General features: G+C 44.8%; 2 protein-coding genes across 2 annotated transcripts; both read left to right on the top strand.

Moving 5' to 3' along the window:
- The first annotated feature begins 6514 nt into the window (after window positions 1–6514).
- LOC310759589 (disintegrin and metalloproteinase domain-containing protein 20-like) lies at window positions 6515–10767 on the top strand. Its single transcript, XM_083606877.1, has one exon. It carries the CDS (start codon window positions 8592–8594, stop codon window positions 10710–10712), a length of 2121 nt encoding a protein of 706 aa, XP_083463003.1. The 5' UTR covers window positions 6515–8591; the 3' UTR covers window positions 10713–10767.
- A 2782-nt stretch (window positions 10768–13549) lies between these two features.
- Window positions 13550–16425, top strand: LOC310759741 (disintegrin and metalloproteinase domain-containing protein 20-like). Its single transcript, XM_083607422.1, has one exon. The coding sequence runs from the start codon at window positions 14390–14392 to the stop codon at window positions 15200–15202; it is 813 nt and encodes a 270-aa protein (XP_083463548.1). The 5' UTR covers window positions 13550–14389; the 3' UTR covers window positions 15203–16425.
- The last annotated feature ends 1205 nt before the right edge of the window (window positions 16426–17630 follow it).

The raw sequence follows: 17630 nt of genomic DNA, 5'->3' as shown, positions 1-17630 counted from the left end.
TATAATGCTAAAATATACAACAACCTTACTTATAAGTAGCTTTTCCTTAATCTTTATTTATATGCAGAAGATAGTGCATAAACACTGAAAGTACAAATGGCAATGTTTTCAATCCAATATAAGTATAAAATTGCTCTGAAGTCAAACAAATGAGATATATTAGTTATATGGATAATTCCTTGAGTAAATCCTCAAGGATGATGATGATGATATTTTTATTATTTATACCCTGCCCACTCTGGGCAGCTTACAGCAAACATAAAGCATAATAAAACATCAAACATTAAAAACTCCCCTATAAGGTAAAGGTAAACCTGGATGGTTTGTTGTTGTTGTCGTCGTTTAGTCATGTCCAACTCTTCGTGCCCCCATGGACCAGAGCACACCAGGCACTCCTGTCTTCCACTGTCTCCCGCAGTTTGGTCAAACTCATGTTCGTAGCTTCGAGAACACTGTCCAACCATCTCATCCTCTGTCGTCCCCTTCTCCTTGTGCCCTCACTCTTTCCCAACATCAGGGTCTTTTCCAGGGAGTCTTCTCTTCTCATGAGGTGGCCAAAGTATTGGAGCCTCTGCTTCAGGATCTGTCCTTCCAGTGAGCACTCAGGGCTGATTTCCTTAAGAATGGATAGGTTTGATCTTCTTGCAGTCCATGGGACTCTCAAGAGTCTCCTCCAGCACCATAATTCAAAAGCATCAATTCTTCGGTGGTCAGCCTTCTTTATGGTCCAGCTCTCACTTCCATACATCACTACTGGGAAAACCATAGCTTTAACTATATGGACCTTTTTTGGCAAGGTGATGTCTCTGCTTTTTAGGATGCTGTCTAGATTTGTCATTGCTTTTCTCCCAAGAAGCAGGCGTCTTTTAGTTTTGTGACTGCTGTCACCATCTGCAGTGATCATGGAACCCAAGAAAGTAAAATCTCTCACTGCCTCCCTTTCTTCCCCTTCTATTTGCCAGGAGGTGATGGGACCAGTGGCCATGATCTTAGTTTTTTTGATGTTGAGCTTCAGACCATATTTTGCCCTCTCATCTTTCACCCTCATTAAAAGGTTCTTTAATTCCTCCTCACTTTCTGCCATCAAGGTTGTGTCATCTGCATATCTGAGGTTGTTATTTCTTCTGGCAGTCTTAATTCCAGCTTGGGATTCATTCAGTCCAGCCTTTCTCATGATGCATTCTGCATACAGTGGTACCTCGGGTTAAGTACTTAATTCGTTCCGGAGGTCTGTTCTTAACCTGAAACTGTTCTTAACCTGAAGCACCACTTTAGCTAATGGGGGCCTCCTGCTGCCGCCGCACTGCTGGAGCATGATTTCTGTTCCCATCCTGAAGCAAAGTTCTTAACCCAAGGTAATATTTCTGGGTTAGCGGGGTCTGTAACCTGAAGCGTATGTATCCTGAAGCGCATGTAACCCGAGGTACCACTGTATACGTTAAATAATCAGGGAGACAATATACAGCCTTGCCGTACTCCTTTTCCAATTTTGAACCAATCAGTTGTTCCATATCCAGTTCTAACTGTAGCTTCTTGTCCCACATAGAGTTTTCTCAGGAGACAGATGAGGTGATTAGGCACTCCCATTTCTTTAAGAACTTGCCATAGTTTGCTGTGGTTGACACAGTCAAATGCTTTTGTGTAGTCAATGAAGCAGATGTAGATGTTTTTCTGGAACTCACTAGCTTTCTCCATAATCCAGTGCATGTTTGCAATTTGATCGCTCCTCTGCTCCTTTGAAATCCAGCTTGCACTTCTGGGAGTTCATGGTCCACATACTGCTTAAGCCTGCCTTGTAGAATTTTAAGCATAACCTTGCTAGCGTGTGAAATGAGCGCAATTGTGCGGTAGTTGGAGCATTCTTTGTCACTGTCCTTCTTTGGGATTGGGATGTAGACTGATCTTCTCCAGTACTGCAGTGGCTTGCTGCTCCAGGTGGATCATGTTTAGTCAAAACTCTCCACTATGACCTGTCCATCTTGGGTGGCCCTGCACAACATAGCTCATAGCTTCTCTGAGTTATTCAATTCCCTTTGCCACAACAAGGCAGTGATCCATGAAGGAGCCTGGATGGTTAAGTCCAGTCAAAGGCTACTATGGGGTGCAGTGCTCATTTTGCTTCAGGCCAAGGGAGCCTGTGTTTGTCCACAGTAAGTTTTCTGAGCCATGTGGCCAGCATGACTAAACCACTTCTGGTGCAATGGGGCACCATGATGAGTGCCGGAGTGCATGGAAACACCATTTCCTTATATAACTACTGACTTCTGCTATGCCAAGAAGAAGGATGCACAAATTCATTTCAATTACGTTTAGTCATGGAAATAGACAGGCCTGCTGCCTTGACCCTGCAACAGTGGGTGCCATGGGCATGCTGACATCACTGCGACTTATGCATGTGGTGTTGGCACGCCCCATGGTTTGTGTCCGCTGCAGAGTGGAATCTGGGGGCAGTGGCCCCTTCATTTAAAAATTGTGGGTGCCTGGGCACCCAGGGCCTGTTAGTTTCTGTTTGCCACTGAGCAGTGCTTTGGAGTCACAAGACTGTTTACATTCCACACATTCCATACTGTTGGAAGTCTCACGGGAGACGGATGTGACGTTACTGGTTTCCTATTCCTTTGTTTGCAGTTGCTCTCTGCTTTCACAGAGAGAGGATGTATATTTTTTTGCTGTCTGCGTAGTAAGAAATAAAGCATAGCGATGTAGCCATAAATCTCATCACTTTCCTGTGCTGGAAACTCTGCTGAACAGGAATGTGCCTGAGGCCTCATCAAAGGCTCAGGTTGTTATCGTCGGAGGCATTTCCGAAGGACTTGGCCGGAGGAAAATGAGCTTTATAAGCTTGGCCGAGCGGAGATCCTGACAGGGCCCTACATGGTTGGCACCTATGGAAATAGAAGAACTAGAAATATCCTTTTTGAAATCAATTACAATACAATTGAATTTTGAAAAGCAGTGTTGAATTGCCTGGTATTGAATGTGATTTGCATACATTAATAGTATATAGTTATTGTGAACCTTCAAAGTTGGATCAAACTCAATGTGACACATGAAGGTGACTGGATCTTATGAGATTATTCATTGTTAAAAAGCAGAAATATGGCACACCAGATTAGTCATAGTGACACTGAAGGAAGAAGGAATTTAAATATTTTGTCCTATACCTTTTCCTTGTTGACTAAGGCAATTGAGTGCATTTCTCTGGAAATGAGCTACGTGCCTGCCAGTTGTTCCCTTTTGATGTTGCTTGTGTGAGCATGCAAGGGAGCCAGGCTGGTGCTCCCTGGGTTGAGCCAGGCAGGTAAACCTGATTTGGACAGCTGGGCTGTGGGGTGCGCACGGCTCTATTAAATACAACCTATGAAATCAGCTCTCTGTAATTAGCCTACCTCTTCACAAAATACACCCTACTTTCAGAAGTCATCATTTTTTTAAAAAAGCAGAAAAATATTATATGGTATAGGGCTTTTTTACTGTGATTCTTTGGTTGAATGATTGCAAATCCATTTTACCTTCAAATGGCATTTAAATCACCTTGCACCAATCTGGGGGCAATGTGCGCTTATATTTCATTACTGGTGACTTATTTCAATTAAATATTAGTTTTGAACATTTGCAAATGACCTTTAAGTTTTGTTTTCTAAAGTGGAATAAAGCAAGAATTACATTAAGAGAATATATATACAGTGGTACCTCAGGTTAAGAACTTAATTTGTTCTGGAAATCCATTCTTAACCTGATACTGTTCTTAACTTGTAGTACCACTTTAGCTAATGGGGACTCCCGCTGCTGCTGCGCCACCGCCACACAATTTCTGTTCTCATCCTGAAGCAAAGTTCTTAACCCGAGGTACTATTTCTGGGTTAGCGGAGTCTGTAACCTGAGGCGTCTGTAACCCGAAGTACCACTGTAAAACATTAAACATTAAAAAAAACTTCTCTATATAGGGCTGCCTTTATATTTCTTCTAAAAGTTGTATAGTTATTTATCTTCTTGACAACTGATGGGAGGGCATTCCACAGGGCAGGCGCCACTACCAAAAAGGCCCTCTGCCTGGTTCCCTATAACTTCACTTTCTTCGGTGAAGGAACTTCTAGACCTAGTGTTCACCTCTATGGATGTTGGTGATCTGACACCAAGTAAAACCGAAACTAAAGAAGTGCCATGGTCAGATCACTTCCTGGTGCAACTGGACTTCTCTGTGACGCTTCCCCTCTGCAGGGAGGTGGGACCGATTCGGATGGTCCGCCCCCACCACTTAATGGATCCAAATGGTTTCCAGAGAGTGGTAGGGGATGCTTTATCCCATGTTGATGGCCTTTCAGCTGATTTCCTGGTGGCCCACTTGAATGTGGAGTTAACCAGGGCTATTGACTGGCTCTGAAGCGCCCTCTCCGATTGCATGGACCCCAGACAGCCCCGTGGTTTTCCACAGATCTGGGGGCAATGAAACAATCGCTGAGATGGCTAGAGCGCCAGTGGCAGATAACTCATTCTGAAGCTGACCTGACACGGGTTAGAGCTCAATGTCAAGCCTACCAAGTGGCGGTAGCGACAGCAAAGAAGACTTTCTTCACCGCCTCTATTGCATCTGCAGAAAACAGCAGCAGGAGACTCTTTCAGGTAGTTCGCAATTTAGCTGAACCACCTGCTCCATCAGGGCCCAGTACAGGCCACATGATCACCTGCAATGATTTTGCAAAGTTTTTGCAGATAAATTCGCTCAGATTCGGGAAGAGGTAGACTCCACCGTGGGAGCAGGACTGGGGCAGGAGAGTGCTAGAGTTCTGTCTAGACATGTTGTGTGCGATCAATTCCAACCTGTTACCTCTGAGGATGTGGACAGGCTGCTTGGACGAGTGAAACCAACCACCTCTCTCCTTGATCCTTGTCCATCCTGGCTTATAAAAGCTAGCCGGGAAGGGCTAGGTAATGGGCTTTGCGGGGTGGTGAATGCTTCTCTCTGTGAGGGAGCCTTCCCAGACCTGCTAAAAGAGGTGGTTATCAAACTGCTCCTTAAAAAACCATCTTTAGATGTAGCCAAAATGGCCAACTATCACCCAGTCTCAAATCTTCCATTCTTGGGCAAGGTGATTGAGCGAGTGGTTGCTGAACAACTCCAGGCACGACAGAAGAAGCGGACCATTTGGATCCCTTCCAGTCAGGATTCAGGCATCATCATGGGACTGAAATTGCCTTGGTCGCACTGGTTGATGATCTCCGGCAGGCTAGGGACAAAGGTGAGAGTTGTTTCCTAGTTCTGCTGGATCTCTCAGTGGCTTTTGACACCATCGACCATAACATCCTTCTGGACCGTCTAGAGGGGCTGGGAGCTGGGGGCACTGTCATACAGTGGTTCCGCTCCTTCCCCCTGGGCCGTGTTCAGAAAGTGGGGGGGATGAGTGTTCAGACCCCTGGGCTCTCACTTGTGGGGTGCCTCAGGGTTCTGTCCTCTCCCCCATGCTTTTCATCATCTACATGCAGCCGCTGGGAGAGATCATCAGGGGGTTTGGGCTGGGTGTTCATCAGTATGGGGATGATACCCAGCTCTATCTCTCAAATCAGAACCAGTGAAGGCGGTGAAGGTCCTGTGTGAGTGTCTGGAGGCGGTTGGAGGATGGATGGCGGCTAACAGATTGAGGTTGAATCCTGACAAGACAGAAGTACTGTTTTCGGGGGACAGGAGGCGGGCAGGTGTGGAGGACTCCCTGGTCCTGAATGGGGTAACTGTGCCCCTGAAGGACTAGGTGCACAGCCTGGGAGTCATTTTGGACTCACAGCTGTCCATGGAGGCACAGGTCAAATCTGTGTCCAGGGCAGCTGTTTACCAGCTCCATCTGGTACGTAGGCTGAGACCCAGCCTGCGGACTGCCTCACCAGAGTGGTGCATGCTCTGGTTATCTCCCGCTTGGACTACTGCAATACGCTCTACGTGGGGCTACCTTTGAAGCTGACCTGGAAACTACAACTAATCCAGAATGAGGCAGCTAGACTGATGACTGGGAGTGGCTGCCGAGACCACATAACACCGGTCTTGAAAGACCTACATTGGCCCCCAGTATGTTTCCGAGCACAATTCAAAGTGTTGGTGCTGACCTTTAAAGCCCTAAACGGCCTCGGTCCAGTATACCTGAAGGAGTGTTTCCACCCCCCATCGTTCTGCCCGGACACTGAGGTCCAGTGCCGAGGGCCTTCTGGTGGTTCCCTCACTGCAAAAAGCCAAGTTACAGGGAACCAGGCAGAGGGCCTTCTCGGTAGTGGCACCCGCCCTGTGGAACGCCCTCCCACCAGATGTCAAAGAGAAATCTACCAGACCTTTAGAGGACATCTGAAGGCAGCCCTGTTTAGGGAGGCTTTTAATGTTTAATAGACTATTGTATTTTAATATTTTGTTGGAAGCCACCCAGAGTGGCTGGGGAAACCTAGCCAGATGGGCGGGGTATAAATAATAAATTATTATTATTATTATTATTATTATTATTATTGGCTTCAAAATAAACAGAAGGGGATCTGCAAATAAAAACAATTTATATTCGACTGAATTGTGAATTGCTCCATGAATCTCATAATGTTGTCTGATAGCGCAAGCCAGGGGTTTTAAACATATTGTTACAGAACGGGGGGGTGTGTGTGTCCCCCTAAACACTGAAATTAATAAATGCTAGGATGTGGGGTTATTTGTGATATGAGGGGAGAATATAAGCTGCAAAGGAATTCCTGGGTAGCCTGGCCAAACTAGGTCCCTTAAGAAAGCCATTGTGAGTTGTTAAAAACAGAATGGCACTTCTAGCCCCAAGTGTGATCGGAGACTGTAGATTTGGAAGGTTGCCAGGGTAACTGCTCTGGGGAAGGGCAAAGGGTTTCTGGGAAGAAGAAGGGGGGAGATCCATTTTGGGAAGGGAGAAGGACTGCCTGCAATGCTTTGGGCCATGCTGTAAGATCTGGACCCCCTCCATGCAAACTGAGGGTGTAAATAGGTGAATAGACCCTATTTCTTAAAGCACAACAGCCTCCACCATGTCTTCTATTCTCCAAAGGGACACAGACCCTGTGTGGGCACCTGAGATCCCATGTGCTCTTGCCATGGCTTTTGTCACAATATATTAAAGAGTAAAGGTGAAAGTGGACATCCTTTTCTGTTTCCTCAGGCCAGTGGAAAGAGAGCAGACATAATTTTGTTCACTTTAACTCTATATGCAGGTGAAACATATAATACTTTAATCCAGCATTAATAGCTCAATTGGTTAAAGCGTGGTGCTGATAACGCCAAGGCTGCAAGTTCGATCCCCATATGGGACAGCTGCATATTCCTGGGGTTGAGCTAGATCAGGCATGTCCAACTGTGATCTACTATCCAGTATCAAAAACTGGAAATGATCTACCACACTCTCCCATTGTCATTCTTCAACTTAAACATATTATATTTGACTGGGGAAACCCAGCCAGATGGGTGGGGTATAAATAATAAATTCTGATGGTGATAAAAATAATAACAAATTATTACCCCCACACCAGGCCCCTTGGTGCACGTGGGAAGCCAACACGCCCCAAAATGTTCAACTTCCCCTTTTCCAGACAAAGAGCTCCGTGGGAAGAGGGGCTGGTGGCTTACATTCATGTAAACACAGCTAGGCTGGAGCTGGAAAGGTGGGGAAAGTTCAGCACCCACGCAGAACTAAGATGGAGAGTGGAGGGGCGTGGGACCTGGCATTTTCTTTCCACAGGAACCAGTAGGAGGGGTGTCATTGTCTCTCTTGTGCGCCGCACTTCCCTTGGCTCACTCTGCAGCACTGCAGCCCTTGCGGAGCATGTGTGCCTCATTGTCGACTCCGCCTCCTTGCCCCGGGACTGTGGCTTGCAGGGGGCAGAGGTAGGCACCTCACATGTTTCTGGGACTGGCTAGCTGACTGGGCGTCGGAAAAGCCAGCAGCCAGAGCAGGGCGCTTGAGGCGGCCGCAAGGAGGCGGAGGCAGCACCTGCGCCAGCCAGAGCTCTTGCTGCGGCAGTGGTGAGCAAACCTAGCTAAGTACAGGGCAGCTGCTGGGAGAGGGCGGTGGGCAGAGGTGACGAGGCCTTGGTCATGCTTGACCAAAATCCATCCCGTGATTGACACATTGGACATGTCTGGGCTACATGATCCTAAGGGTCCCTACCAATTCTATGATTCTATGATTTTGTAAAATCCAGTGGAAATCCAATGTTTCTGAATACCAGTTGATAGGAATCAGAAAAAGGGAAAGCACCTAAGTCTTAACAGTAGGCTTCCCAGTTTGGCCACTTTGGGAAGAAGATGCTGAACTAGATTGGCCTTTCACCTGATATAGCAGGGCTTTTTAAGTTCTGATGCTCTGTAATTACGCTTTCATGCATTCCCACCCTCCATCTTCCTTCTCCATTCTGTTCCATCAATCAACTAAGCTCCACCCACATTCTAAAGGTAAATCTACGGAGTGTTGCTATGGTCAGAATCATCCTCCTGCTCTAGTTAGCATGCAGCTTTATTTCCACCACCATTCCAGACCAAAAGGGATTGTCATGAATGACAGGCATTAGTATAGCGCTCTAGTGAATTCTTTCACCTCTCAGGGAAAATGACTAACCGCCACACATGGCAACTGGTCCTGATCTCATGGAATGTTTTGTGTGAGACTACAGGTCAGAAACCACCACAAGGCTTTATGTATGCCTCTTACGAGGTGACCATCCCAAGAAAACTAGTCCCTAGTTATGGACAAGAACATCATGATGTTACCTACCTACTGCAGATTGAGGGGAAAGGCCATGTAGTGCATCTCAAGCAGAACAGGGGCTTTGTCCCTAAACACCTCCCTGTCTTCACTTACAGTAAGGAGGGAGACCTCCAGGTGGACTATCCTTTCATCAGAGATGACTGCTTCTACCGTGGCTTTGTACAAGACAAGCCTTCCTCATGGGTTACCCTCAGCACTTGTTCAGGGGGCCTCAGGGGTCTGCTGCATTTAGAAAATGACAGCTATGAAATTCAGCCTGTGCAGAGATCTGCTACTTCTCAACATGTGATGTATAGGTTGGAAGAAATAGAGGGTGCTGCACGTATGACGTGTGGGTTAACAGAAGAAGAGCAAAGGCACCAAGAGGCCATGATCCAAAAAACAGAAAATATAGTGGCTAGGGGTGCTCCAGAAGGAGGTTGGTGGACACACACCCGTTACGCAGAGGTTGCAATTGTTGTGGATTACGAAAGATATGTGAGAATTGATAGAAATGAAACTGTTGCTGCTATGCGAGTTCTAGATGTCATTCATGTTGCTAATTCATTATATGAGCCACTTGGTGTCGTTGTGACACTTGTTGGATTGGAGATTTGGTCAGAAAAGAACCTCATTGTGATTGATAACAACATTTACACCCTGCTTTCCAATTTCAATGACTGGAGAACAAACACCCTAAATAAACATCTAGAGAATGATGCTGCTCATTTATTTGTATATAAGGGCTTTGGACGTACGCGAGGATTATCATATTTAGGAACAATCTGTTGGACTGATCGGGCATGTGGTGTTGAATCATATGTTGGTTATAGTTTGTCTGATTTTTCTAATACATTTACTCATGAATTAGGACATAATCTTGGCATGCAGCATGATTCAAAATACTGTACTTGTGAACGACATGCCTGCATTATGGCTGCAGCTCAGGCAAACACTGATAAGTTTAGCAACTGCAGTTATCAGAATTATTTTGAGCTAAGGAACACTCCATGTTTGTTAATCCCACCAGAGCCTGATAAAATGTATAAACTCAAACACTGTGGTAACAAAGTAGTGGAAGATGGAGAGCAATGTGACTGTGGTTCACCAGATCAATGCAGGTTGGATCCATGTTGCCAGTCTAACTGCATGCTGCGCCCAGGTGCCACTTGTGCTTTTGGACGGTGTTGTGCTGAGTGTCAGTATCTTCCAGCTCATTATGTCTGCAGACAAGAGGTTAGCAGCTGTGATCTTCCTGAGTACTGCAATGGGACTTCAGAGTGGTGTCCTGAAGATGTTTATCTACAAGATGGCACCCCGTGTAGTGATGGTGTATACTGCTATCATGGAAATTGCACAACTCACAGTGAGCAGTGCAAAATGATCTTTGGCAAGAAAGCAACAGCTGCTTCAAAGGCTTGCTTCAATAAACTGAATGGTCGAGGGGATCGCTTTGGCAACTGTGGCCTTAGAGATGGAACCTATAAGAAATGCAGTGCTAAGAATATCCTATGTGGAAAAATCCAGTGTGAAAATGTTTATAAACTACCTTCTTTGGAGGAACACAGCACCCTAGTTAATACACCCATTGGCAATAGGAAATGCTGGAGTACAGACTACCACAGTGGAATGGAGATACCTGATATTGGAGCAGTGAGAGATGGGACTCCTTGTGGCACTGACATGATATGCATTAATAGGCAGTGCAAGAGTGTATCCCTCTTGAACTATGATTGTAATTTCACAAAGTGCCACTATAGGGGTATATGCAATACTCATAAACATTGTCATTGTGATTATGGCTGGGCCCCTCCAAACTGCCTCTCTAAAGGCTTTGGTGGCAGCATTGATAGCGGGCCTCCACCACGAGGTAACATTCTGGATCGTAGCAATCTCAGTGCAGGATTAACAGAAGTAATTGGATTTGTTGTTCTGCTACTAGTGTTGTTGTTGGTCTGGATATTTATTTCAGGAACGGACTGAGACTGAAGTTCTTACATTTAAGTAGAAGAGTTTGTCAAGCACAAAAAAGAAGAAATTCTGAAATGGATCACAGAAATGAACAATTGGCAGTGTGCCAGATACAGAACAAACAATAGATTGTACTATGTAGATATACATTCAATTTGCTAAGTTTTTGATTATTTTAAAAAATCTTTTCATTAAATTTTCCTCCTAGGCACTCTAGGTTGTGAAAATCTTGGTTTTCTCAACAGGGGAGAATTACGTTATATGTTGAGCCTCACTACATCCTCTGTCTTCCAGAAAGTATTCCCTCTACCCAGGGCTTTTTTTCCCATCTGCAACTCACCAAAACTTAGTTCTGGCACCTGTCAGGTGGGTGCCATTGCCATTCTTAGAGAATGAGAGAGACATTCATAGTGAGTTCTGGCACCTCTTTTTCTAGAAAAAATAGCACTGCCTCTACCTCATGGATTTAGAAGCTGTGATAGTCTAAGTATTGTTGGATAACAACCCCTATTAGCCCCAGTCAGTACTGACAATGTTCAGGGATGACGGGAACCATTTCCAACAACATCTAGAGGGCCACAGGTTTTTTAATTGGGTGTATGTGTGTTAAACACTGAGCAGAATTCTAGTTCCCAAATAATAACCCATTCTTAAGAAAGTGTGTGGATTTTTAAAGCACCCAGTGGGTCCCACCACTGAGGGAGGAAAACCTTTAAATATTTTAATCATGCTATGTCCATATTTACCAAGGCAACTGAGTGACTTTCTCTGGAAATCATCTGCCTGCCTGTCAGCTGTTTCCCCTAGTTGCCTGTATGAGCAGGAAGGAAGATGGGAGCCAGTCAGGCAAGTGTGTCTCTCCTGTGGCTGAGTTCCATCCCTTTCCACCAATAGTAGGCCCACCATTTCACTGCATTCCAGATCTTCTTTCCCTTCCAGGCCAATTAGAAGGGGATGAGGAGGGTGGGGATGGAGCAGCCTGCAGGGGGAACAGGCCAAGGAAAATGAAGCAGTGTTATCAACTTACCTTGTCTTCCTTCTCCTCTCTGGTCCAAAGATTGGAGTGGCCAAGCTGCTCTCCTACCCATCAACATTTCTCAGACAAAAGTATGGATGCTTCTGTGAAACCGTAGGAAATTGAGCCCATAAGTGCAGGAGGCAGGATTAACACAACAACCTCCTGCTTTTTCGCCTGAAAAACATTTGAAGTCTAAACTTTGCACATGGACAGTGGTAATTTATCAGTTATACAACTTCTGCTACTTGTTTTGAAAGGAATGTTAAGCTCTTGTGAGCTTCAACTATCTGTCTCTTCATTGTAAATTCAAACAAGCACATTTCTTTGCTTCTGATGAAGTTACCTAAAAAAACAATTAAACCATTAAAAATAAGTCTATGAAATCAGCTTTCTGTAACTAGAACTTACCTCCTCACAAAACACACACTTCTCCTCCCTAGCAGTTTTTAAAGCACAATAGCCATCCATCTATAGGCTGCTAGTTTGTTTTATAATGACTCAGGTTAAATTATTGCAAGTTCATGTTACCTCTAAAGGTGTTCTGACACATTTTGGAGTGATTTTACCATCTTGAATTTGCTTTTCAGCTTCCTTTTTACCAGCCTCCTCTGTGGTGGACCCTACACCTTTCCCCCTACTTGAGGCGTATTTTACTGCCAGTACAGTGGTACCTTGAGTTAAGAACTTAATTTGTACCGGAGGTCCGTTCTTAACCTGAAACTGTTCTTAACCTGAGGTACCACTTTAGCTAATGGGGCCTCCCGTTGCCGGTGTGCAGCCGCTGCGTGATTTCTGTTCTCATCCTGAAGTAAAGTTCTTAACCCGAGGTACTATTTCTGGGTTAGCGGAGTCTGTAACCTGAAGCATAATTTGCTCGCACAAGGTACAGTGATGGCCATCAACTTGTGTGACTTTAAAACAGAGTTAGACAAAATCTATGAAGGATAAGGCATCAAAGGCTACTTGCCAAAGTGGCTGGCATGCCTCAATTATTAAAGGCAGTATGCGACTCAATAGCACTTCCTATCACAAGTGGGGTAAACATACAGTTCTTGATTGTGGGCTTCCTAGTGGCATCTGCTTGGCCGCTGAAGAAACAATATGTTGCATCAGATGGAACTTTGGCCTGATCCAGCAGGGTTTTTATTATGTTCTGTAAGTGCCTGTTCAGCTAAACCTCTCTTCCATCCATTTTCTCTACAGTGGTACCTCAGGTTACATACGCTTCAGGTTACATACGCTTCAGGTTACAGACTTCGCTAACCCAGAAATAGTGCTTCAGGTTAAGAACTTTGCTTCAGGATGAGAACAGAAATTGTGCTCCGGCGGCGCGGCAGCAGCAGGAGGCCCCATTAGCTAAAGTGGTGCTTCAGGTTAAGAACAGTTTCAGGTTAAGTACGGACCTCTGGAACGAATTAAATACTTAACCTGAGGTACCACTGTACTAAGGGACGCGGGTGGCGCTGTGGGTAAAACCTCAGCGCCTAGGACTTGCCGATCGTCAGGTCGGCGGTTCGAATCCCCGCGGCGGGGTGCGCTCCCATTGCTTGGTCCCAGCGCCTGCCAACCTAGCAGTTCGAAAGCACCCTCGGGTGCAAGTAGATAAATAGGGACCACTTACTAGCGGGAAGGTAAATGGCGTTTCTGTGTGCTGCGCTGGCTCGCCAGATGCAGCTTGTCACGCTGGCCACGTGACCCGGAAGTGTCTTCGGACAGCGCTGGCCCCCGGCCTCTTAAGCAAGATGGGTGCGCAACCCCAGAGTCGGACATGATTGGCCCGTACGGGCAGGAGTACCTTTACCTTTACCTTTACCTTTACCTTTACCACTGTACTAAGTTCTGTGCTCAACTAAGCTCCGTCCAAATTCCAAAGGTGAATATACTGACTGTTGCTACAGACATAATTCTCTTGCTTCCCAACTTTCTTGAGGTTCAAAAGAAGCTTCCCTGTGTTGAATGACATGCAAGAGCGGAGTGCTCTAGTGAATTCATTCACCCGTCAGGCAAAATGACTAATGAACTTGCCTGGCTGCTGCTGCTGATCTCATGGAATGTTTTGAGTGAGAATGCAGGTCAGAAACCTCCACATGCTTCTTATGAAGTGGTCATCCCAAGGAAACTGACCCCCAGATATGGACTACAAGAACCCCATGATGTCACATACCTGCTGTAGACGGAGGGGAAGGTCCATGTTGTGCATCTGAGGCAGAAGAGGGGCTTCACTGCTAAACACCTCCCTGTCTTCACTTACAGTAAGGAGGGAGACCTCCAGACGGACTATCCTTTCATCAGAGATGACTGCTTCTACTGTGGCTTTGTACAAGACAAGCCTTCCTCCTGGGTCACCCTCAGCACTTGCTCAGGAGGCCTCAGGGGTCTGTTGCACTTAGAAAACGACAACTATGAAGTTGAACCTATCCAGGCGCCTGCTGCTGCTTCTCAACACGTGGTGTATAGGTTGGAAGAAAAGGAGAATGCTTTTAACATGAGGTGTGGGCTAACAAAGGAAGAGTAGAGTCGTCAATTGGCCTTGATCCAAAATACAAAGAATTCAACAGCCCCAAGTGCTGCTGCAGGAGTCTGGTGGGCACACACCCGGTATGTGAAGCTTTCAATTGTGATAGAGCATCAACTATATGTCAAGTTTAACAGAAATGAAAGTCATGTTACTATGGAAGTTTTGGATGTCATCCACACTTCAAACTCACTATATGAGCCACTTGCTGTTGAGTTGTCTATAGCTGCACTGGATATATGGTCAGCAAGGAACCCCATAAAAGTTGTTAATGATATGGATATTACACTAGAGAATTTTAATCTCTGGAAAAGAGAATCACCCACTAGGCATATACAAAATGATGCTTCTCATTTATTCATAAATAAGAATTTTGACTTTACACCTGGAAAAGCTTTCCTAGGAACGATTTGCAATCAATTTATGGCAATTGGTGTTGAATCATATATGGGTTTTAGTTTGTTCGAATTTTCTGTCATATTTACTCATGAATTAGGACATAATCTTGGCATGCAACATGATGGAAAATACTGTAAATGTGATCAGCCTGAATGCATTATGGCTGCATTTCACACAAACTCTGATAAGTTTAGCAATTGCAGTTACAATGAGTACTACAAGCTAAGGAACAATCCATGTTTATCCATTCCACCAGTCTCTGATAAAATGTTTAAATCTCCATACTGTGGCAACAAGGTAGTGGAAGATGGAGAGCAATGTGACTGCGGTTCTCCAGAACAATGCAAGTTGGATCCATGTTGCCAGTCTAATTGCATGCTGCGCCCAGGTGCCACTTGTGCTTTTGGACAGTGTTGTGCTGAGTGTCAGTATCTTCCAGCTCATTATGTCTGCAGAGATAGGAGTAGCCCCTGTGACCTCCCTGAGTACTGCAATGGAACTTCAGAGTGGTGTCCTGAAGATGTTTATGTACAAGATGGCACCCCGTGTAGTGATGGTGTATACTGCTAACATGGAAATTGCACAACTCACAGTGGAGAGTGTAAAATGATATTTGGCAACAACTGGTGCTTCAAGGGCTTGCTTCAGTCATATGAATGGTCAAGGTGATCGTTTTGGCAACTGTGGCCTTAGACATGGAAATTATAAGAAATGCAGTGCTAAGAATATTCTGTGTGGCTGAATCCATTGTGAAAATGTTGGTGTATTACCCTCTTTGAAGGAACACAGCAGCATAATTCAAACGAAAATTAGAAACAAGATGTGTTGTAGTACAGACTATCACAGTGGACTGGAGATAGCGGATACTGGGGCAGTGAGAGGTGGCACCCCTTGTGGCAAGAACATGATGTGTATTAATGGGGAGTGCAAGAGTATATCCCTCTTGAGGAATGAATGTAATGTCACAAAGTGCCATTATAGGGGAATATGCAACAACTACCAACATTGTCATTGTGTTTCTGGCTGGGCCCCTCCTGACTGTCTAAACAAAGGTCTCGGTGGCAGCATTGACAGTGGGCCCACTCCACGAGGGTACATTTGGAATCGTAGTGCCAGGAGAGCAGGAACTACAGATGTACTTGGATTAGTCATTTCTGCTACTGTTGTTGGTGTTGGCCTAGGTATTTATTTCCGGAAAAGACTGAGATAGAAGTTTTCACGTTTAAGTGGAAGAGTCCATCAGCACAATTAATAAGTTTGGATTCTGGAGCAAATCACAGAAAAGAGCAATGGACAACTTGCCAGATACAGAGGAAGCAACAGACTGTGTTATGTAGATATATATTTGAATATTTAAGCATTTCATTATATTAAACTAACATAGAGGCATAGACTACAGAAGTGAGGCTATACCTGTCCAGATAAGGGCATAGCTGGGCCACCAGCTGAAACTGATGGAAGGCACTTCATGCCACCAAGGCCACCTGAGCCTCAAGTGACAGCAAAGGATCCAGAGGTACCCCCAAGATACGTACCTGCACCTTCAGAGGGAGTATAATCCCATCAAGAGCAGGCGATCTCCCATCCATCTGGTCTAGGGAACCACCTACTAACAGTGCCTCAGTCTTTTTTCTCTATCTTTTTTATTGAAACCTTTCGGCATACAATACAATAAAATATAAACTAAATAAAAAAGAAAACAATGAAAAAGAAAAGAGAAAGAGAAAGGAGGAATAAAAAGCCCTCTACCAGAGGTAGATCTTTACCCTTGTCCCACACAAAAAGGGTGGACCTTCCCAGCTCTCACCTGGGGGCTTCCCTTTCTTCTCCCAGCCTCCCACTTTGGGAGATCTTCTCTTCCCTGCCTCTCACACAGGGTCCTTCACCATTCATCTGTCACCTTCCTGTGCAAACCCTCATTAACCCAGAGAAGATGTCACAAAACAAAACAAGCAAGAGTGAAGTGGACAGAAAAGAAATAACAGAAATAAAGATCATAAAAAATAGAAAGAGAGAAAAGAGAAATAAATAAAAAGGACTTCTGATTTGCCATCTGTCAATTATGAATATAAAGATTATATTCAGAGTATTCACTCCAGGATGGTATCCAGCTGTATTGCAGGATAATATTCAGCTGTTCCTTAGTATGCCGGACAGTGTTTTCCCAATCTTCAATACTAAATCATTTCCACACAAAAGTCCAAAAGGGGTATTCAGTTGTCCCCTTCCTGCTAGTTTTTATCAACCAAGAGGGGCGAGGCCTCAGAGTGCAAGTGGTTATCTTAACCAATCCAAGCAACTTGTCCACTTCCTCAAGCCTTACTAACTGAAACTCAGGACTAGACAGTGCTCTGCACACCCCTTGAGGTTCATATGCTGTAACAGCAGAGTCGATATCTTGGTAGATGCAAACAATTTTATCATCAAAACGCTTTGCAAACAATTCACAGTGAGTTGCTGTCAGTTCTTGCCACCTCCTTCAGGCTGAACTATAAAAGGCTCCACACTTCTAGTAAAAGCTCTGTCAGATGGCGCAAGGAAGGTGCAATGCTGAATAGCTTAGTTGGTTAGAGCATAGCGCTGATAATGCCAAAAGTCTTTCCAAAATCAGGAAGAAAGCTTTAATTTTCTGTAGGAATGGATTTAGGCACTATGACAGGAGATATTACTGTATTTATCCTTCCTTGAGTGAGGTCAGCAGAACACCACCACCCTTTGCAGCTTTAAATTTGGTAAGATAAGGTCAATTTAACCTAGAAACAATGATCTGGGATGTTTTAAGGCAGTCTGCACTTTCCCTAGTATTACCTCTTTTCACCCCCTTTAAAGTAACAATCACACACACACACACACACACACAGTTTTGTGAAGAAGTAAAAGTAATATTTACTTACATAATCTAGGTCTTGAAGCAGTTACAGCAGCAAAATGAAGGCAGATTTATAACTACAGTGGTACCTTGGTTCTCAAACGTAATCCATTCCGGAAGACTGTTCGA

The sequence above is a fragment of the Podarcis filfolensis genome (genome assembly GCF_964270895.1).
Source record: "Podarcis filfolensis genome assembly, chromosome: 1".
NCBI lineage: Eukaryota > Metazoa > Chordata > Lepidosauria > Squamata > Lacertidae > Podarcis > Podarcis filfolensis.
Note: the sequence above shows the minus strand (reverse complement) of the source record. Positions and strands in the feature narration are given on the sequence as shown.

Excerpts from the sequence above, each read along its gene's own strand:
- LOC310759589 (XM_083606877.1), top strand. The coding sequence starts at position 8,592 with ATGACTAACCGCCACACATGGCAACTGGTCCTGATCTCATGGAATGTT.
- LOC310759741 (XM_083607422.1), top strand. The coding sequence starts at position 14,390 with ATGGAAGTTTTGGATGTCATCCACACTTCAAACTCACTATATGAGCCA.